This window comes from Vanrija pseudolonga, chromosome 7 (assembly GCF_020906515.1).
Source record: "Vanrija pseudolonga chromosome 7, complete sequence".
Lineage (NCBI taxonomy): Eukaryota > Fungi > Basidiomycota > Tremellomycetes > Trichosporonales > Trichosporonaceae > Vanrija > Vanrija pseudolonga.
Genome location: NC_085855.1, coordinates 1,585,767 through 1,606,375, shown reverse-complemented (window position 1 = coordinate 1,606,375; position 20,609 = coordinate 1,585,767). Strand labels below are relative to the sequence as shown.

Sequence of the window (20,609 nt, the reverse complement as noted above, 5' to 3'; positions counted from 1 at the left end):
ACAGCGACCGCCTTCCATTGCCGACGTGGGACGTTATCCGCAGGAAGGCGGCTCGGCGGATCCTTGATTCATAGCCCGCTAGCTCTCTCACGCACCCACAAGCCACCTCGTCTCGTGTCTCTGGAGCGTTTCGAATGGCATCCGCCTGGTCGCCATGGCACAAAACCAGGGCCGAGCAGGGGGTCAGCACCCAGGACCTGGTTTCGTTTCGCTCGCCCAATGGATTTTTCCAACCCCGCAGCCCACTCAATTAACAAGGTCCCTTTAGGATCTGGGACGGCCACTTAGCCGCGCCAACAGCCGTGTTAATGACACGCCCAGTCTTTACTCTTGCTCAATATCAGTTGAGGCTCAGGTATGCGCCACGCGGACGGGGGGTGATTGCTGCGTGCGCCAGAGACAACAAAACACACCGTGACAAGTGTTCGGCAGCGACGCGGGCGACGCGGCTCGATGCCGTCGTCGAACCGCGTCATTCACTCGCATGGATGGCATCCGCGTTCCCCACTACCGAAGGGAGAAGGGAGGGGTGGGGTAAGTCGCGGGCAAGACACAGCGGCTAGTTGTTCTGTTTGATCTCGATGCACCCAGGCCAGGCTTGCCTGAGCAATGATTGTGCCTCGGGAGTCCCCAGCCGTCCACGACCCTTCGGGAGACCCACTGACGAGAAAGACCATCCAGGGAGGTGGGTGGATGCGGGCATGGTCACGCACCCCCATTCGAATCACCTTCGCAACAAGGGATCAGCGAGGATGGGCTGTTGCTGCCTGCCTTGCATGCATGGCCGAGTTCGCTGTAGCAGCCGATGCTAATGCCGCTGCATCAAACTGGCCGCCGCTGCCGGGGGCCTGACCTGACATCAAGTGCCAGAGATCTCGTAATGGCCAGGTACACGTCGACTTTCCTTGAATCAGATGAGCCGACAAAATGAGAGAGGCGGGAATGATGCCAAGCCCAAGTCGGGTGAGTGGCTTCTCCCCGTGCAGGAAGGCAGCGCTGCTCTTGCAGCTAGCAGTGGAGAGGATGCATGGGTACCTCGGGCCTCGAGGTGCATGCATCACCTTGTCTCACGGCTTTACCCCAAGTGGTGATGCGGCGACTCGCATGCAAAACCTGAGCAGTGGGAGTGACCTAATGAACCCAAATCAAAAGGCCGGAGAGTGCAGCCAGCCATCCCAAATGCGACGCCATGTCGTAGCATCCCACAGGCATCCCTCACACAACCCGCGGGGGTCGTCAAGGAAACCAAACAAAGGAGAGTTGGACCCAGACCTCGGGACGGCACCCAAGTCTCGCACTGGGCACCGGGAGCTGACCCAGGCAAGAGCATGTCACGGACAAGGCTCGTTGTGCCTACTGCAGCACAGTGCCTTTCGTTGCTCAGCTTGCTTGCTTGCATTAGAGCGGATATGTGCGGCGCCGGCCAATATGGCCGGCACCACAACGTCACCGAGCGAGGCGGGCCCGCACTCCGCCGGCTGGTGGTGGCACCGACCGACCTTGCTGCGCGCCGTTTCAGCTGTCCCGCTCCCAGGTAGAGGCACCCCGCCAGCCAACGGTCAGCCAACCATGCATGTGATGTGCGCCCACGTCGCTTCGCCTCGTTTCAAGGACCGTCCAGCCATTTGTGACTCGCAAGGTGGAGCACGAAGGCCGGCAGGAAGGAAGGCCGGCAGGCAACTCGCTCGCACCCCAGAATGCTGACCGACCGAGTGGAACCAACCACCCACATCCCCATGACCAGTTGGAGTGCAGCGATCATGGTCATCATCACGGGGCCGACCGACCGAGTTGCTTGCTCCGCTCGCTCGCTCGCTCGTGGTGCGCGTCGGGATCCACTCACGCCTTACGGAACACCTTGGCAGGGGGGTGGAAGAGAATATGGGAAGCATTTGTCTAAGGTCGGTGGTGGGTGTCCCGTCTACGTTAGCAATGACGGTACCCGCGCGTGGAGAGGAGTGGTAATGGCGCTCCGAGAGTGCAGCAACCAGAGTTTAGTCGCGGTAATGACGGGAGGTCGACTGCAAGCGACAATGTCTTGGCATGGTGATCAGAGTCATGTGTGCTTCATGCATGGTTGGTCAAGGTTGGTGGTAGTGGTGGTGCCGGGAGTGGGAGTCGGTGGGCATGCATGCATGCATCATGGTCTGGACTGGACATTGGAGCCTGCCTCCCGAGTACGGTACCGTGTCTACCGTGTCTTGGCCACACTACTGCCGCTGCAACATGAGTGGCCGACGTCATGTAAACGACTTCCAGTCAAACGCCTGCTCCCACGCATACCCGACGCGATAGAGCAGCGCTTCATCGTACGGCTTGCCCACGATCTGCATCCCCACAGGCAGGGAGATGCGCGCGTCGTCGTCGGACGGCACAAAGCCGACGGGAATCGTGAGTGCCGGGAGGCCCGTGAGGTTCTGTGACGGGCATCAGTCAGTGGGTGGCCTCGCCTCGTTTCCTTCCAAGGTGTGTGTCACCGGCGCGCGGGCGGCCGAGTTCGCGTCCAAGCCCACCTAACTCACAAAGGCACTCGTGTTGCGCGTGTAGCCCGACGCGTTGGCCATGAGCTGCGCCGGCGTCGAAGTCGCGACGACCATAGGCTTGGGGAGGAACGGAATCGTCGGCATGAGCAGCACGTCGACATCGCCCAGCGCGGCGACGTACTCGTCCTTGAGCTTGCGCACAAGGTTGGTCGCCTTGCCAACCAAGCTGGCGGGCATGTGCTCGCCCGCCCACAGGGCGTTGATGAACGAGTTCTTCGTCGACGGGAAGAGGTGCCCAAACGCTTCCTGGCGCACGGGCGCCATCTTGTCGGCGAGGTCGTTGAGCGCGAGGCCGCGCCGGCCGCCATTGTGTCCCCTGAGCGCGGATGCACCCCCCAGCCTGCCGATCGTGCCCCAGAGGATGTTGGCGTCGAGGTGCATTGGCACCGAGACGTCGGCGACGCTCGCTGCGCCCAGGGAGAGCAGCTGCTCCGCCGCGCGCTTCACGAGCGCACTCACGCGCGGGTCATGCCCTCCGGGGTGGTTGAACCCCTCTACCAGGAGCCCGACGCGCAGGCCCTTGATGCCGGTGCGCGCGATGGCTGGGTAGTCGGGCACGTCGGCCGGGAACGGACAGCCCGCCTGCTGCCTGTCATCAATGCCATCGGCGCCCGCGATCACCTGGAGAAGCAGCGCGTTGTCCAGTACCGTCTGGGGAGAGTCAGCTTGTTCTGCTGCTGCTGCAGCACGCACCCTCGTCATGGGCCCGGCGTTGTCGAGCGTGGCCTCGAGGCTCGCGACGCCGGTGTACGGCACGAGCCCCCACGTGGGCTTGAGGCCGACGATGCCGTTCTTCGCGGCCGGCATTCGGATCGAGCCGCCCTGGTCCCCGCCCACGCCGAGGTCGACTACCCCGCGAGCAACGAGCACCGCCGTGCCGGAGCTGCTACCACCCGCCGAGTAGCCGGCCGCATACACGTTGTCCATGGGCCCGGTGGCCGACGAGCCAGAAGTGCCCCACAAACTCAGGTTCTCGCACACCGCCTTGCCGAGCACAGTGCCCCCCGCCTCGAGGATACGCGTCACGACCGTCGCGTCGACGCCGGGCACCCAGTCCTGGATGTAGTCCGTCCCTAGGAGACACGGGACGCCCTTGACGCCGATGTTGTCCTGCGCAGAGAGTTAGGTTTAGGTCGTCGTCGCGCACAGCAGCGGGCTCGGTCGGACCTGCGGCGTCTCGGAGCTGCTGCTGTCATGGGCTAACCGCTCCGGTCGAGCGTGTCGGCGACACCAGCACCCCAAACGGCGCCGCCCCAAATCGGCGATGTGCAGCCTGCCCCTACTCACCTTGAGCGCGACCGTCTTGCCCTTCAAGAGCCCGCCGCGGGCTTCGGTGTCCTCGATGCGCGCCTTCCAAGCCCATGCATTGTGCGGGTTGTCCTCCGCGCTGGGGCGGTGCACGTCGGTGCGGGGGAACCGCGCCTCGTCGACGAGCGGTACATAGTCGTCCATCGCGAGCACCTTGTTCCACTCCTCCCACCCGCCGGCGAGGAAGCCGGTGTAGTCCTCCTCCTCGGACAGATCCAGCGCCAGCCCGAGCGGCGCGAGCGTCGCGCGCACGCTCGTACTCGTGACGGGGTTGTTCGCGCTCACGCTGTCGGGGCGCACGGCTGCGGACATGGTGTGCACGTCGGTTGGGGTGTGGGTGGAAGGGGCGGAGGGTCGCGTATGACGTTTGGGGTGGGGACAGAGGTCGAGTCGGACCGGAGTCAGCGGCGTCGGTCACATCCGACGACCTTCGCGGCAGGCACCGCCGAGCAGGCTCCGAGCTCGGAGCCAGCACTGGAACGCCGGAGCGAGCGCAACAGATGCGCCGCTCGTTGTGTAACAAACATGCATAGCACGGAGCAAAGGCGTGACGTTAGGCCTGGCAGCCCGCTGGACGTGATGCTGCTAAAAGAAGCGACCGGGATTTGCTCGGTCTGCAGATCCCAACTGACGCGTCGGTGGTCGTTACGACACCCCGCAGCAGTCGGTTGGGAGCGCGTCGATTGCCGCGGCTACGTGGGCACTGGCTGGGCCGCGGTATCTCCTCACGTCGCGGCGTCATGTCGGACGCGTCGACGACTGCGGCGCGCGTCGAGCCGCGTCGAGGGGAGTGTTGCGGAATGACTCAAAAGGGGGCGCGGCGGTTGTGGTGTCGATCGTAACCCCCCTCCGCCCACTTGTCCTACCTGAATGCTGCTGTTTGTTTGTTTGTCTCTCCTTCACACCATACCGCCGAAACTTGCAACAGTCATCGGATCTTGGTCAAGCAGGCGGGCAACAATACCATGTGGTTGTCACGCTCGTAAAGGACGGCTAGACGACGGCAACGACGACGAGTGCGTCGTGGTTGGCGAGAATTGCGACGCGTCGGTGCGTCGGGGATGCCTTACAAACGCCCAGGGGCCTCGCACCGCGACCAACAATGAATCTGCCGCGCCGAAACCTCTGATTCTAACAAGCTGTTCACAATTCGAAGCATGCCCTGCATGCCCACGTCCACACCACGGGCACCCACTGCCCCCAGCCGGCCCAGAGTACGGGGTCACACCCCACCCCGCATCCCTCACACCAGACACAGGAGAACCTTCCGGCGGCATAACGGACATAGCAAGTGCGCCCGGTAACGCCGCAGGCGTGGCACGGGGAGCGCGAGCGGTACAGATACGGCGGGAGGGTGACGACGGACTGCTCGGGCCGGAGGGCGTGGATGCACGCGAAGAGCTCGACCACCTCGGCAGTGACGAACGTCACCCGGTCAAGCAGCAGCGGTACGCTGTGTGGCACGTCGGCTGTGCTCCAGCGCACCTTGGGCGTGTAGCGGCTCGCCTGGACCAAGTACCATGGCGCATCGGTCCCCGGCATGCCGAGGAGGAAGGCCGTGACGTCCGCGTGCGCGGAGAGCGTGTACTCCGGGATCGGCTGCTGCTGGCGAGGCGGGATGGGCGCGCGAGGACCCCAGCCGTGCTGGTGCGCGTCGGGTGGCGGTGGGGGGTGTGGTCGGAGGGGTAAGTGGGCTGGCGGTGGGTTGGGAACGGGGCTCAGCGTGCCGGGTGGAGAGGGTCTGGTTGCTGACGGCGAGGGGTTACGGCGCCGCAGCCATGGCGTGGTGTCGGGAGGGTCGTGGTGGTTCATTGCGGATGGTGAGTGAGGGAGGTTTCTGACGGGCCTGTGTATTTATGTGCTTGCTTGATGTGCTGCATGTCGGATCGAGGGCGAGGGTGCACAGCAAGACACTGATCTGCAACATTGGTTGCGAGGAGGTGAAGGGGGTGAATGCCTGGGGAACAAGGGCTGGTCGAGGTGCCATGGTTAGGTTCTCGCACACATATGCTCTCACCGAGGAGAGAAGGCAAGTCACGGACGTCACGGGGCAGAGAGGATGATGACCTGCATATCCATGGAGACAATGACTATACAATATCGCAATGACTTGCCAAGCGATGAGGTGGACGACCTCAAGCTGCCACTAATGCTCAGTTTCCTGGTTCAGAAGTGACGGCACCCAAAGCAGCGCCGAGCCTACTGTGGATATGCATCCAAGGAAACCGGGGCGGGATGAACACCCCTTCGTCGAAGCACCACTGGATGGCCGCCGCATCAATGGCGTCGGACGCACGCGCACGGATACGCTCGTACACGCTCGCAGGTACACGGCGGAGTTCGTGCTCGAGCGTGTTCTGGTCCCTGGCAGGGCTCGCCGCGATCGAGCAGTAGGCGTTTTCTTCGTCACACGCGACGCATGTGGCCTCCTGGCCGTCAAACTGGCGGATATGGATGACACACGGGAGCCTGAGGTGGTGTTTGCAGCGGACGCAGCCGAGGGCGGGCGGGTCGACGACGGCCCAATGGTTGTCCAAGGCGGTGGCTAGATGCTGCGCGTGGCGTTGGTTAGTTTGGACATGCGAACACTCACGAGGCGGTACAGCAGGGAGAGCGAGCGATTCTGGTGGCGCCGCGTCCAGGCGGCGGAAGTGTTTGAGCCGTGCGTGTCAACGGCCGACGGCGGCGCGGGGGTCTGAGCAGGCTCCTGCGTCCTCGGCGTCTTGGGGGTACTGGGCTTAGGCTTGCGGACGGGGGTACGAGGCTTCGGCTTCGCTGGAGGGTTGGGACTGGCTGGAGGGTTGGGACTTGCCGGGTCGATGCGCCGCTTCTTCACCGGGCTGGGTCCGTCCTCGGCATCGTAGGGGAGCCTGACGGGCGTCATTGTGGTCAGTCTCTGCTGAGTGAGGTTGCACAAGTCAGTGGCATTGTTAAGTACCCCAGCACGGCGCGGCCTCGGTGACCATCGATCGCACGAGGTGACCGTCACCTCGTCGAGGTCAAAGGATGATGGATGTGAAGGGGGTATGGAGTGCAAAACGCATCTGAAGCGCTCGGAGGGCGTGAGGATCTACAGGGGGACCAGATCAACACGGTGCGGTCGACATGCCTCTTACCTCCTGGGTATCGGTGCACATCTGGATGCAGATCAGTGCATCAGTGCATGGCGATTGTCGCCGAGGAGGACAGCGGGGTCGCTGACGTCATGGCCTTCCTTTTGGAGGACCATGGTGGCGACGCGAGCGGGCTTACCCAGAAGTGCTCGTCGTTGTTGGTGAGTGAGTTGAGGGAGGAGGGAACGCAAGAAGAGCGCGACTTGAGCACGTGAGGTGGTTCGCGGGACGAGTTTACCCACTGTTCATCCGGGCAACCACCCTCGCGTCAACCTCGACCACCTCCACCCGGCGGCACCTCGTCGTCAATTGATCGTCTATATGTAGCAGCTGACAGACAGCATTCCCCGGTACGGTACCCGTCTGTCGTACTCTCTGCCTGCTGCAGGAGTCACGAGCTGTCGAGTGCAGGTGGCATAAGGCCCAAACTCAATCCCACACCCGTTAGCCGATACCCTCCCTCCGTCCGTCACCTGGCCAGATAACGCACAAGCTGTGGGGGCGACTAACCACTCTATGGGGGACGCATGTGTGCGTGCATCACAGACCAGCGGCCCAACACCGCATCGAGACAATTGTCGGGCTAGACGAAGAATCGATTCACCCGCTCGGCATCCGCTCGGAGACTCGGTTGCCGTATCTCCTCAAGAGATAGCCGCGAGGTACACGATGACTAGGAGGTGTGGGCCACCGCGCGTGCCACAGTCGCAGCTGCAGTCATGCAACCGACCAGCTTGGGGCCAGTAACCTCGCGACGAGCTCCCTCTTCATAAGCATGGATCTGGTGCTCATGATGCGCCCTACCACCCACCACCAACAATGTCGCCAGTCCAAGTTCCCCGCCCTGCCTCCGAGGCGATCGCCTCCGCCATCGCCGCGCGCGACGCGACCATTCCGCCAGAGTATCTTCTGCCCAAGTCGTTCAAACTGCCCAAGAACCCGAGCGGCATCCTCGAGTCGTCCGGGCTGCTCTCAGCGGGCGAGCTCGCGATCGTCAACCTCGACGCGACGGGGCTCGCGGGCCAGATTGCCAGCGGCACGGTCACCTCGGTGCAGGCCACCGCCGCGTACATCAAGGCCGCGGCGCTCGCGCAGCAGGCGACCAACTGCCTCGTGGAGCTGTTCGCGGCTGAGGCACTCGAGCGCGCGGCCTTCCTCGACGCTGAGCTCGCTGCGGGGCGCAACCACGGCGCGTTCCACGGCGTGCCCGTCAGCATCAAGGACCATATCGACGTCAAGGGGCACGACTCGCCCTCCGGCTTCCTCAGCTTTGTCGGCAAGATGGTCGCCGAGGAGGACGCGCACCTCGTCCGTATCCTGCGCGACGCCGGCGCAGTGTTCTACTGCAAGACGACCAACCCCCAGAGCCTGATGCACCTCGAGACGGACAGCTACCTCGGCCTCACGAGCTGCCCGTTCAACACGGCGCTCTCGTCGGGCGGGAGCAGCGGCGGCGAGGGCGCGATTATCGGGTTTAGGGCCAGCCCGCTCGGCGTCGGCGCGGATATCGGCGGCAGTGTGCGCTCGGTATGTCGTGGTGGTGGTCGAAGCTGACCCGCGCCAGCCAGCAGCCAACTGCGGGATCTACTCGTTCAAGCCCAGCGTCGGCCGCCTGCCCAACATGGGCATGGTGTATCCCATCGGCCCGAAGGGCTACGAGGGCATCCTGGGCACGCACGCGCCCATGGGTCGCAGCGTGCGCGACATGGAGCTGTACATGCGCGTCTTTGCCGCGGCGCAGCCGTGGCTCCGCGAGCCTGGGTGAGTTGGCGGGCGCCAACCGTACGGCACAACTCTAACACCCCCAGCGTCGAAGTCAAGCCCTGGCGCGAGGTCGAGCGCAAAGCCAAGCTGCGCATCGGTGTTCTGTACGACGACGGAGTCGTGCGTCCCGTCGCTCCCGTGCGACGCGCACTCGACGTCGCGGTGGCCAAGCTCAAGGCGGCCGGGCACGACGTGGTCGAGTTCACGCCGTTCAAGTCGGCCGAGAACTGGAGCCTCATTGTGGGTGACCAGTGCCGCGACGTGACACCCGCTGACATATCCCAGAGCAAGCTCTACTGGCCCGAGAATGGCGCCATGGTGCGCCGGCACCTCGCCAACTCTGGCGAGCCGATGCGCCCCCTCACCGAGTGGATCATCTCGCAGGCAGGCAACAAGGAACGCACGTGGGCCGAGCTCACTGCGCTGGCCGCGCAGCGCGACTACTTCCGGTACGACTTCGGCGTGTACTGGCACCAGGCGGGGGTCGACGTCGTGCTCTCGCCCGTTGGGCCCACGCCGGCGCCGGAGCACGGCACAGCAAAGTACTGGAACGTGAGTGCGCCGAATACGGCATTGCTGATGGCAGTACACGTCGTACTGGAACTTGACGAATTACCCTGCTGGCGTGTTCCCCACTGGCTTGTCCGTCGACCCCGCCCTCGACGCCGAGGACGGGTCGTACGCACCCCGAAATGACTCCGAAACGTTCGTGTACGACAACTATGACGCCGAGGTGTCGGTCGACGCGCCAATCTGTCTCCAGGTCATTGGGTTCCTCGGTCTCGAGGAGGAGACGTTGTCGGCCATGGGAACGATCGTGGACGTGGTTCAGAAGTAAGAATACATGCAAGCAGTTTGAACATGGCGAGGTTGGCAACCAAGCCTTGCATTCTCACAATACTAACAGCTTAATCTGGGCCAGGCTCACGTTTGCCTCACGGTGACCGCATCGTACGGGCTCGGACGTTGCTGGCACTCGCCCTGCCCATTATCACACAGTACATCAGGCAGGCTACACTCCCGTCCACTCGCCATACACTGCAAGCACTGCCCACCGACGCGCACCACACGCCCTTGCTGCGTCGGCACGTCGTGGAAGAAGCAGTCGTCCTTGCCGAAGACGCGGCACTGATCGCAGGGCACGCGCAAGCGGTAGAGATACGGCGGGAGCATGACCTGCGTCTCGTGGTTTTTGAGGTGCTGCGACTCGGCAAGCAGGACGAGCACGTCAGAGGGGATGCTCTGAACCCTCTCAAACAGGTGCGACGTGCGTGGAGGCCGCAGCGTCCCGGCGTCGCTTACGGTCGTGTGCAAGAACGGCGCGTACGGCGGCTGGCGGCCAGTCGCGTCTTCGAAAAGGTACCGCGGCTGGTCCCACCCGCCGCCGGTGGTGAACTTACGTATCACCGTCGGCCGGCGCGCATGCGGCGGGGCATACGTCGTGACGGCGTCGAGTGGTCCGCCCATATCCTCGGAGGGAGGCCGCGCGCGCTTACGCGCCGGTTCTCCTCGTCGGTCCGGTCCGAGGCCGGCACGTTCCAACACGCTACTGAAGCTCGGCAGCGGCGTGGGGATGTGTGGGCGCGGGCGCGAGGGGCGGCAGGCGCGAGTCCAGCGGGCCGAGGGAGTCGAGGTATTGCTCGCGCGCGGACGCGTGCTCTCCGCGCGTGAGGCCGCCTGTGGGGTCAGGCAGGGGCGGGAGGGGGTTCCGGCGGGACGTGGAGGCGCGGTGGGCTGGGTCGAGGTCGGCGACGTCGTCGTGGTTGAACGCTCGGGGGGTGTGGTACCCGCGCCCATGGGACTCGGGTAGTCGACCGCGCATGTTGGTGTGTGTGGGTTGTGAAGGATGTTGTGGGACGGTTTTTGTACTGCCATGTTGATGGGTTGCAGCGGGGCAGATGGCGCCGGTGCGACGAGAATGTCCGCGGTCTTGACGATCTGCCACTTTCGCCCATGCGCCACCGGTTGCGGCATTGTCTGTGGTGCGACTGCGCCTTGTGACAATGGCACTACCAGCTCAGTGTGGTGCGAGGGGCAATGTTGTCGTGTGCTGCTTCGCTACACACACGTCATACATATGAAAATGGGATGAGCGAGGTTTCCTTGCGCCGCGTTGTGTGCTCGGTGTATTCGGAAGCGCGCGGCTCAGAGGGTATAGTTGTGCCATGTCCTGCATGCCGAGGTTCAAACAACGACTATCTACAGCCCGCGCCCCCTGCTCACATCGCCTCGCACTACAGAATCCTCCTCCCAACGTTCTTGTCCACGACATTCGACCGGTCGTCCCAGCGCATCACAACCACCACGCCCATGGGATCAGGCGGCGGCGTGTCCGCGCCGTTCTTCCCATCGTTGCACCACACCCTGTCCCAACCGCACTGCTTCCCGCCAGCAATGCACTGGAGACACCTGGGTCTATCCTCCCCTTCCTTACCGGGGTCCATAACCAGATCGTGGATGTAACACTCCGTGTCCGGGTCGAGCGCATGGCAAGGCGAGCACGGCAGGCGCGCACGGTACAGGTAGTGGGGGAGCGTGAGCCTTCCTCCCCTCGGCACGCGCTGGGCGCTGGCCATCAGGTCTAGTAGTTGGGCAGAGATGAAGGTCGAACGCTCGAACATCGGTACCGTGTACGGCGGGCGTAGGAAACGGTCGTCGCGGTGCGGTGCGAAGGAGAGCTGGTAGCCTGGTGCAATGGACGCGGCTGTCTCGACGAGGTACCATGGGTCGTCGCACGATTCGCCGAGGGAGAGGATGGCGACCTGCGTCAGGGGAAGGATCTGGCTTTGGGCGCGCTCTTCGGTCACAGGTCCAGAGAAGCCTTGGTGGTCGGCCTGCGCCAAGGCAGTTGGTGGGCTGTAGTCGTCCTCGTCGTCCGCGTCGTAGTGAACCTTGCGGTCTTCGTGGTCGGGGTCTTCCTTGTCGTCAAGCTCGCCATAGTCGTTGGAGCCATCGTAGGGGTTACAACGCCCATGATTGGAGGGGCCCGACTCCGGCGGCTTGGTGGCCCAGCCCTTGGCCGCGTTTCCTCCCGGCTGATACGCTAACTCGCCGCCTGGGCTCGCATCAGAAGAGTGGACAGGGGGAGCGGGGCTGCCCTTGCTCGTTGCCCCGACAGCCGCGGCTCTGCCCTTTAAGCCCCTGGTCCACTCGTAGAACTGCCCGATCCCAAGCCTCGTCTTGGCGTCACGCATCTTCTCCCAAGCGGCCTCGATATCGGCACTGTTATCCGCTGCGGCGAGGGCAAGCAGCTCCTCCCGCGTCATGTGGGACACGACGCGGCACTTGGACACCGCATTCGAGGAGCACGCCGCGCACTTCACGCTCTTGGTCGGCTTGTCGGTTTCCAGGACATCGCTCAGGTCGACAACGCACGGCAAGTCGAGATCACTTGCGCACAGCTCGCACCGGTCATCTGCCGGCATTACGACCACTGGATGGTCGGGTGCTTTGCGCAGCGCCACGACCTGGTGTCAGCTGCTGTGGTTGGTGGGAGCTTACAATGTAGCCTATGCGTGGGCGCTGGCTTTGTTGATACTCCTTCACGAAGCTTGCGTCAGCCTCGGAGAGGAGATGGTACGGGACGTAGGCGTCCATGCTGCCGCCCATCTAGTAGGTCAGACTGGTTATGAGGAGGAAAGAATGAGTGTTGGGGATATTGTCGCTTGCCTTTTAAAACGTGGTCAATCGGGCATCGACGCAGCATCGACTTGTTGACTGGATGAGAGGAATGTAGATGGCTCACTGGCAAGGGAAAGAGGCAGTATCATGAGCGAAGTGTGCCGACCTGCACAGGCACAAAAGCCACCTCTTCTCGAGAACAACAAACTTCTGCCCCTATCTAAGGCAGAATTCTGAGTGGACCTTCCCCAACGCCGTGCGGTGGTGTTCGCCTAACAATGAAGGTGCCAGGGGCGGCTCTAGTCCCGCCAGCTGCATCCACTCGAGTACATATCCCAGCTCACGTTGCCCACCCTCCCCAAGTGTGGCGAAATATTTGCATTGCATCTTCAGGTTCTTCTCCACTCTTCAAGTACCGCTGCCTGACGGGTGATCATGACCTGAGCCCCCTCCCTTACCCAATGAGCTCGCAGGATCAGCCCTTGCAACCCAGTACTTGACCGTCGTGGGAGTGAGGGATGGGTTGACCTGGTAACTGGAGTCATGTGTAATTTCGCGTTCAATCAGTCCAGGAGGTGGTTGGGTCGGCGGTGCGCTGGTCCCCTTCGTTTTGGCTTTCTTTTTGTTGTTCCTCGCTTTGCACCGGGGCCTGTTCCCCTTTTCCAGCCAACGCCGAGAGTCCTCAAGCATTTGCTGGGCAGTGGCACGGCTCCTATCCTTTTCTGCCTGGGACATGTCCTGCAAGTCCTCGATAAAGTACTCCCACTCGTGCTGTTCAAACTCCATGAAGGTGCACTTAATGTTGTCCTCGTCATTTGTGCACCCAACGCACTTGAACAATTGGCCGCCCTCGACTGGCGACGTACGCACCAGACACGGTACGTCGGTCGTACTGACGCTGCACTCCTTGCAGCGGTCATCTGTGCGCACGACTAGAGTACTGTCGCTGGCGAGGCCAAGCACCTGCGGTTAGGGGAGCCTCTTGTAGCTCTGGGACTTACCACACGGCTGATGCGTGGCTGGTATTCTATCTTGAATTTCTTTACGTAGTCGCGCTGCTCGAGAGACAGTGTGTCCCAGGCGACAAACATGCTCATACCTGATCCGCGTGGACGCTTGAAGGCTTTGGGTGCTGTGGCATTTGCTAGACCTCCCTCCGGAGACGTGTCTGCCGGAGAGGTTTCCAATGATTCTTCTTTATCCGAGGAAGGACCGGTGAGAGAGTTGCTGTCGGTTGACATCGTCTTGGGAGTGGTTGGGGCGGGTGGCGACCTTTTCTTGAGTGGCATTTTGAGGCGGGGATTCGGTGGTACAGTAAGAGTTGATCTAGTAGAAGTCCTCTCTCTCTGTTTCACCGCTTCTCATATGCAGCTGTAACCTCTTGGCCAATCTCACTGGGACAAGTCGAGTGATGGCAATGCCAACACTGATGGTATCTGCCACAATGCCACACTTGTTGCAATCACGCGACTCGCTTGTGTTCGCGCGTCATTGTGGCCACCGAGGCGTGTGGCGGCGGCGTGTGGCGTTGCCGCGCACAAACCACCCCCAAAAGTCGATCAGGCCAAGAAGAAAGAGGGCTTGATCGCCTACAACCTCTGGAAGACTCGCACCGTGCACTCCATCACTGGGAGCCATCATACGCAGCAGCCCTTGTCCGATACATGTCTTTGTCTAGTCTTGTGTCGTGCATCAAAGGACCCGCAAGCTATGACCGACTTGCAAGCTTTGCCCCCGAACCGGACGACGGACGCCACCTCGGCCGGATGCGACAGACGCCGCCGCCCTCCGCGGCGGTGGCGCGCGGCGCACGCGCTATGATGCATTCCTGCGGATCGCGCACAAACCCACGGCAGATCGATTCGCGTCACGCGCTCGAGCCACACGCCTTGGCTGACATCCTCGGCGTGCGCCAAGCTGTCGGGTGTCGCCTCGAGCGCTCGCACCCACGCCGACGCGAGCTCGTCCGTTCTCGTTTAACACAGTGCACGCAGCGCTCACATTCCCACTTTTGTCTCTTTCACTTTGTCTAGCGCCGCGCGCACAATGAAGGGCTTTGTCGCTGTCCTCGCCGTGCTGGCTGGCATTGTCGCCGCCGACCCGATCACGCTCCCGATCCAGCGCGCAGTCGGACAACAGCACCTCGCTAAGCGTGACGGTACTGCTGCTGCCCCGTGAGTTGTGTCTCTTGCACTGCTGACAATAGGGTTACTGCCTGGGGCGGTGATGTTGTCTACACCGTCAAGCTGGATGTCGGGTGAGTAAGGTATGGGACTTCACCCACTGACGATGACAGCACCCCTCCCCAGTCCTTTGACTTCATCCTTGACTCGACCAACAACATAATCGGACTCCTCGAGGCCCCGTGCGCCACCTGCCCACCCGGAAACCCCCTGTTCGACTCCAAGAAGAGCACCAGCTGGACCGCGGCCCCCAACAACTCTCTCTCTGGGTTCGGGGACCTTGGTACTGACGTGGTTGCGCTCGTAAACCAGAGCACCAAGTTTGGAATTGGTGAGTTGCGCGTTGTGTGCGTGGTTCAAGCAGGCCGCTCGCCCGCACGTCACGCATAGTGCACAGACGCTCACGCTTGTCCTTGTCCTTGCACTCGCACCCGCACAGGCCTGATCAACACCCTCAATACCGGCTTCCCGATCCCTCCTGGCGTCTCCGTGTCCGGTGTCCTCGGCCTCAGCCCCCCGCCCAACGACCCCAAGTTCCCGACCCCGCTACTTTACGACCTGGCCCAGAAGTGGACCAACAAGGTGTATGGCATCCAGCTCCAGCGTACTCGTGCTACCGTCAACGACACGGTGTTTTCCAGCCAGCACGTGGGCGGTGGCTCGCTCACTCTCGGGTAAGTCGGGCGCTTACTTGCTTGATGAACCTCCCGAAGGAACTGCCGCACGCTGACATCTCTCTCCTCTGTTCAGCGGTGTCGACGCGTCCGTGATCACAGCCAGCATCAACTACACCCCCGCCCTCAACCTCTCCGGCATTGTTGGCATCTGGGCTGTGCCCCTCGACGGCATCAACATCGGCGGTTCCAAGGTCGCAGCCGCGCAGGCCACCCCCCTCATCGCCTTCCCCGACTTTTCCCACGAGGGACTCTATGCTCCTCATGATGTCGTCGCGGAGTTCTACTCTCACGTGAAGGGAGCCATCCCGATCAAGAACGGCGGTGTCCAGACCACGTGGGTGTTCCCCGCCGGCGCGGACACCATCGCCGCCGACGCGAAGGGGACCCAGTCGACCGCGAACCTCGGCCTCCAGTTCACCATCGGCGGCGTGTCGTACGCCGTCGCCGACGCCGACCTTGCCATCGAGGTCGTCACTGCGGACGTCCTGACCAAGAACTATGGCGCGAGCGCGTCGCAGGCCGCCGCGGCTGCCGCGTGGGTCATCGGCTCGATCCAGGAGGTGGACCCGAACGCCTGGGTCCCCGGCGCCCCGCCCGGCATCTCCCTCGGCAACAGCTTCCTCCGCAACGTCTACACTGCCTTCCAGTTCTCACCCAACGCCGTCGGCTTCGGCCACCTCAAGACCGAAGCCGGTGCTCCTGTCGCCCCTGGCGCTTCTGGAGCCGCCGGCGCCTCGGGTTCGGGCGCGTCTGCTGCCTCCTCCTCTGCCAAGCCGACCCCCGTGCCCAAGAGCAGTGGTGCCGCGGCCAATCGCGTGTCGGTTGCCCTCACCCTTCTGGCCACGGTAGCGACTGTTGTCGTGGCATAAGTTCAGCGGCCTACCCTTCTTGAAGGAGATCCGTTTCTCCAGGACGATTTTTGCGTTGACACGGTTAAACAGAAAAAAAACTGACATGCCCTGCATGTTGAAATCTATGGACAATGTATTGAAGGTTCGCATCACGCGGCGGCTTCACCGTTCTCAGACTACTGACCACCAGGGAACTCAAACACCATCAAACGGCCGGGGAAGCGAGCATTCTCCTCCCACTTGCACACGGGCTGGCAAGTTAGCTGGCAGCCCACGCATTTCATGTCGTGGTGGGCGAGCTGCTTGGTGTCGAGAACAACAACGTTCTGGAGGATACACTCGCGTCCGGCGTCGTTGCAGCAAACACATGCCTGCCGCGCGCAGTAAAGATACGGCGGCAGTTTGATGGGGCTCGCCTGACCGCCGTTCATCTGCTGCAGTGCGCCAACCTGATCGAGGACGGAAGGGCGGAGGACGGTGATGCGCTCGAGGAGGGCTGCGGCATGGGGTGGGACGAGAGTCGCCGTGAGAGGCTGCCGGTTGCCGAAGGTGACTTGGCGGTTGGGGTCCAAGTCGACGAGGTACCATGGCTTATCGGGCTGCGACGAGTCCCCGAGCTCAATCATGGTGCGCGTCCGTGGTGCTCGCGGCGCCTGTGTGGCGGGCTGGGGTAGCTTCGTCACAGTAGCGTCCGCCGCCACGACTGTCGTGGCCGGGTCGGTGACCAATGAGCCGCTGTTGGCTGTCACGAAGGAAGCGTCTGTCGAGCTGCCGCTAGTTACTGTCACCGACGAAGCAACTGTTCCGCCGCTGGTGGCTGTCCCCATCGAAGCGTCCGTCTTGCCACTGGTGGCTGTCTCCATGGAGGCATCGGTCGAGCCGCTCGAGTCGCGATCGTTGACGACGAGCAAGTTTTCGGTCGAGGACTCGGAATCGGACTCGGCCTCCGCCATGTGGACGTCGTCGTATTGGTTCGGAGAGCCAGGTGACTGGGGCGTTGGGTGGGTTGGGGTCGTCATTCTGCGGGATGATTGAAGTGCGTGCTGATGGGGATTGAGACGAGCGCCATTCTCCACGTCTTTAGTATCCATTCACGCAGGTAACATCACTCGGAGCACAATAAGACGTTCCGAACAGGAAGATGAGGAGACAAACTGAGTGAAACTCATCCCAAACGCTTTCGAAACGGTCACCGTCGACGATGGTAGCAACAATGGACAAGAGGCAGAAGATCGGCGCGTCGATCCACAACCCGACTGCTGCACGCTCGTGACGTCACCACGGCTGCCAGTCAACAATCGTCGAACGAGCACACGTCAAGATGAGGCCTCGCCACATGTATCCAGTGGCCTGGCACATCTGCCGAGCTTCACCTGAGCCGGCATGCCGACCTTGAGCCAGGGCGTAGATCAACGGAGGCGCCAGTTGTGAGTTGACAAGTGTGTCGGATGAGGCCGACTCGTGTTATCTCGGTGTCGTTACCCGTCGGCTACGTAACGAGCCACCCACCCTCAACTGCATTCTACTCTAATCACATCTCTCTCAACGTTTCCAAATCAACCCCGCAGCAGTAAGGCCAGCAATAGCATCCCGGGCGGTTAACGGGCGGCTATTGACCCGCTGAGGCGGCTCACTCCGGCGCGCTCACTTCGGGGTGGAGACATCCACCGAAGTGATGACGACGGGCTGCGAGATGATATCCACGAGATCACATTAATGTTTCCCAACGACCATGTTTCCCAACGCCGCGCCCATGTTTCCCAATCGCCTCGTGTTTCCCAATCATTCCATCCGGCGGGGGTGATAGCGCCTGCTCGTGCTGGTCGTGGGCGATGACACGGTCCGCGATACGACACGGTCCGGCGCTTGTCGTGTAGCTGCCTACGGCGGCTCACGAGGTCAAGTGATCAACTGACCTCACCGAGTGGGGGTACATAAACGGTCGGCTAGGCCTCACTACCAGCCAACACAAACAACATGTCCCCCGCGCCAGTGACCACCGACTACCTCGCCCACATCAAGCCCCTCAAGGCCGCCGCGGCCGCGCAGACGACCGAGACGAAGGACTTGCAGGCCATCGCGGCCGGCCACCTGACCAAGGGGACCGGCCGGCTGAGGGAGCACGTCTTCGTCGAGGGCAAGGGCATCAACGTGTGGACGAGTGTGAGTGGCTCCAGGTCTCCACCTGTACGCTCTCGCTGACGCTTGCGCGCAGGACGGCCGCCGCCTGCTCGACTTCTCCTCCGGCATCGGGGTCACCTCCCTCGGCCATGCGCACCCCGACGTAACCGCAGCTATCGCCGCGCAGGCGGCCAAGATCGTGCACGTGCAGTGCGCGATCGCCAACTCGCAGCCCCAGCTACAGCTCATCAAGCAGCTGCTGCCCATGATGCCGGACGCCTCCCTCGACACGTTCTTCTTCTGGAACTCGGGCGGCGAGGCCAACGAGGCGGCCATCAAGGTCGCGCGGTGCTTCTCCAAGCGGCAGAACTTGATCGTCATGCAGGGGAGCTACCATGGTCGCTCGATGGGCGCTGCGAGCTTGACGCGCTCAAAGACGATCTACTTTGAGGGCACTGGGCCGTTGCTGGTGAGGTGAAACGGTAACACGGCTGACCTGATACCAGACGTCCGTCTTCGCCACGCCGTTCCCGTACTGGCATGCGATGGGGTTCCCGAAGGACACGCCAAGCGACGTGCTCGTCTCTCACGCGGTCAAGCACCTCGAGAACCTGCTCCAGCAGCAGACGGCACCCAAGGACACGGCGGCGATCTTCATCGAGCCCGTGCTCGGCGAGGGGTGCGTGCTGCTTCCTTCCTTCCCAGCTGACCTCCTCGCAGAGGCTACATCCAAGCGCCGCCAGCATACATGCAGGCGCTCCGCCGCATCTGCGACCAGCACGGCATCCTCCTCATCGCGGACGAAGTGCAGGCGGGCTTCTACCGCACCGGTACGCCGTTCGCGATCCAGCACACGGGCGTGCGGCCCGACATCATGGTGTTCGCCAAGGGCGTCGCGAACGGCATGCCGCTCTCGGGCATCGTGACGCGCAAGGAGATCATGGACGTCATGCCCCCCATGTCGCTTGGCGGCACGTACGCGGGTAACGCGGTGGCCTGCGCCGCGGGGGTCGCGACGACAAAGTACATGGCCACGCACGACATTGCTGGCAACGTCAACGCGCGCGCCGAGCAGGCACGTAAGGGACTGATGGCGATTGCGGACGGTCCGGGGGGCAGCATCATCGAGGAGGTCCGCGTGACTGGCGTGAGTGGGCCCAAGGGGTAGTGGAATGAGCTGACGTGCCACAGCTCATGATGGCCATCGAGTTCAAGGACCCCCGCGACGCCGGCAGCGAGGCGTTCCCGGCCGGTCTTAACAAGATGGTGCAGGACGCATGCCTCGACAAGGGCCTGCTCACGCTCACGATGAGCATCTACTCCACGCTGCGGATGATCCCGGCGCTGATCGTGAGCGAGGAGGAGATTGACCAGATGCTCGCCATCTTCGGGCAGTGCGTGCGCGACGTGGCGGCAAAGGTGGGCGCGAAGTAGGCACAACCAAGGTCGAATGCATCTCGTACAACGTGTCGTCAGACCCACAGATTCCGCCCCAGCGCGTGCATCGCGTCGCGCCACGGCGCGATCCCATGTTCATACCCGCCCTGCGTATCCAGCACGTCCCAGCACACCTCGAGCACGTCGAGCGTGCCGCGGTAGTTTGGCCCAAAGCCCATCCCGAGCGCGAGCTTGAGCAGGCTCGCCATGCGCTCGCGCGCGGCCACGTCCCGCGTGTATATCGCCAGCACGGCCAGCTGCCACTGGAACCCCGTCATGGTGGCAGCGTCGCAGTCCGCCACGAGCTCGTGCGCCGCATCCCTGTTGGCCGTAATGCGCGCGTCGTCGAGGTCCGTGTCGAGGATCTCGCACAGCAGGAGGGTACGCAGGGCGTACCGCATCACCATGGTGCCGCGCTGTACGCGGCTCGAGCTCGCGTCCCACTCGGGCATCTCGAGCTCGGCAAGCAGTGCCGACGCCTCAGCGGCGAGCAGCGCACCGGCGGCCTCGTCGCCTTCCTGCAGGATCGACACGCGGCGGGCTACCATCGAGCTGACGCGGGACAGCAGGCGCAGCGCACCCCGCGAGCACCCGAACGCTGTGGCCGTCCAGTCGTGCCCCTGCTCCGGGGCCTCGCGCAGCTCGAACGGCGGCGCGGCGGCGGCGGTGGCGAACGGCGAGCAGGCAAATTGCACGATACCGTACGTCGCGATCAGGTCGCGTAGCGAGTCGTACAGCGGCGAGGTTGGCAAGTCGTACGCCACGTCGTGCACGTCGATCCGGCCGGAGGAGAGCACGTCGGCGATGCACCGGATGAAGAAGCCGATACTGTGGTGTCAGCGAGCTGTGTTGGTCTCAGAGTCGGAACAGCTCACAGGTACTCCTCCGTCCTCCACTCCTTGGATCTTGCCTTGGCCCGTAGCAGCGCACACGTGCCCCTCTCCCGCGCGTGGCCAGCCTTGGCGCGGAACACGGCTGCCCGGTCCTCGTC

The 20,609-nt window shown here is 62.9% G+C and overlaps 10 protein-coding genes across 10 annotated transcripts; 3 read left to right on the top strand and 7 right to left on the bottom strand.

Moving 5' to 3' along the window:
• Positions 1 to 2,080: 2,080 nt before the first annotated feature.
• On the bottom strand, positions 2,081 to 4,191 carry AMID (Amidase). Its single transcript, XM_062776058.1, has 4 exons — positions 3,831 to 4,191; positions 3,237 to 3,653; positions 2,523 to 3,194; positions 2,081 to 2,417 (listed from the first exon to the last, which is right to left on the bottom strand). The coding sequence occupies exons 1-4, from the start codon at positions 4,161 to 4,163 to the stop codon at positions 2,241 to 2,243; spliced, it is 1,599 nt and encodes a 532-aa protein (XP_062632042.1). The 5' UTR covers positions 4,164 to 4,191; the 3' UTR covers positions 2,081 to 2,240.
• A 1,095-nt stretch (positions 4,192 to 5,286) lies between these two features.
• On the bottom strand, positions 5,287 to 5,663 carry LOC62_07G009503 (uncharacterized protein; the record flags this gene model as incomplete). The annotated part of the gene is made up of 2 exons (XM_062776057.1): positions 5,287 to 5,304; positions 5,337 to 5,663. The coding sequence occupies 2 exons, from the start codon at positions 5,661 to 5,663 to the stop codon at positions 5,287 to 5,289; spliced, it is 345 nt and encodes a 114-aa protein (XP_062632041.1).
• Positions 5,664 to 6,004: 341 nt separating this feature from the next.
• Positions 6,005 to 6,735, bottom strand: LOC62_07G009502 (uncharacterized protein; the record flags this gene model as incomplete). The annotated part of the gene is made up of 2 exons (XM_062776056.1): positions 6,005 to 6,403; positions 6,445 to 6,735. 2 exons carry the CDS (start codon positions 6,733 to 6,735, stop codon positions 6,005 to 6,007), a joined length of 690 nt encoding a protein of 229 aa, XP_062632040.1.
• Positions 6,736 to 7,783: 1,048 nt separating this feature from the next.
• Positions 7,784 to 9,566, top strand: SPCC550.07_4 (Putative amidase; the record flags this gene model as incomplete). The annotated part of the gene is made up of 4 exons (XM_062776055.1): positions 7,784 to 8,491; positions 8,529 to 8,725; positions 8,773 to 9,280; positions 9,315 to 9,566. 4 exons carry the CDS (start codon positions 7,784 to 7,786, stop codon positions 9,564 to 9,566), a joined length of 1,665 nt encoding a protein of 554 aa, XP_062632039.1.
• A 174-nt stretch (positions 9,567 to 9,740) lies between these two features.
• On the bottom strand, positions 9,741 to 10,195 carry LOC62_07G009500 (uncharacterized protein; the record flags this gene model as incomplete). The annotated part of the gene is given in 2 exon segments (XM_062776054.1): positions 9,741 to 9,766; positions 9,784 to 10,195. The coding sequence occupies 2 exon segments, from the start codon at positions 10,193 to 10,195 to the stop codon at positions 9,741 to 9,743; spliced, it is 438 nt and encodes a 145-aa protein (XP_062632038.1).
• Positions 10,196 to 10,274: 79 nt separating this feature from the next.
• Positions 10,275 to 10,550, bottom strand: LOC62_07G009499 (uncharacterized protein; the record flags this gene model as incomplete). The annotated part of the gene is made up of 1 exon (XM_062776053.1): positions 10,275 to 10,550. One exon carries the CDS (start codon positions 10,548 to 10,550, stop codon positions 10,275 to 10,277), a length of 276 nt encoding a protein of 91 aa, XP_062632037.1.
• A 412-nt stretch (positions 10,551 to 10,962) lies between these two features.
• Positions 10,963 to 12,325, bottom strand: LOC62_07G009498 (uncharacterized protein; the record flags this gene model as incomplete). Its single annotated transcript, XM_062776052.1, has 2 exons — positions 10,963 to 12,195; positions 12,230 to 12,325. 2 exons carry the CDS (start codon positions 12,323 to 12,325, stop codon positions 10,963 to 10,965), a joined length of 1,329 nt encoding a protein of 442 aa, XP_062632036.1.
• A 2,070-nt stretch (positions 12,326 to 14,395) lies between these two features.
• On the top strand, positions 14,396 to 16,078 carry ctsD_1 (Aspartic-type endopeptidase ctsD; the record flags this gene model as incomplete). Its single annotated transcript, XM_062776051.1, has 5 exons — positions 14,396 to 14,523; positions 14,556 to 14,606; positions 14,646 to 14,863; positions 14,972 to 15,206; positions 15,283 to 16,078. 5 exons carry the CDS (start codon positions 14,396 to 14,398, stop codon positions 16,076 to 16,078), a joined length of 1,428 nt encoding a protein of 475 aa, XP_062632035.1.
• Positions 16,079 to 16,236: 158 nt separating this feature from the next.
• On the bottom strand, positions 16,237 to 17,079 carry LOC62_07G009496 (uncharacterized protein; the record flags this gene model as incomplete). The annotated part of the gene is made up of 2 exons (XM_062776050.1): positions 16,237 to 16,311; positions 16,336 to 17,079. 2 exons carry the CDS (start codon positions 17,077 to 17,079, stop codon positions 16,237 to 16,239), a joined length of 819 nt encoding a protein of 272 aa, XP_062632034.1.
• A 958-nt stretch (positions 17,080 to 18,037) lies between these two features.
• Positions 18,038 to 19,615, top strand: gabT_3 (4-aminobutyrate aminotransferase GabT; the record flags this gene model as incomplete). The annotated part of the gene is made up of 5 exons (XM_062776049.1): positions 18,038 to 18,223; positions 18,276 to 18,650; positions 18,688 to 18,860; positions 18,902 to 19,328; positions 19,373 to 19,615. 5 exons carry the CDS (start codon positions 18,038 to 18,040, stop codon positions 19,613 to 19,615), a joined length of 1,404 nt encoding a protein of 467 aa, XP_062632033.1.
• Positions 19,616 to 20,609: the final 994 nt, after the last annotated feature.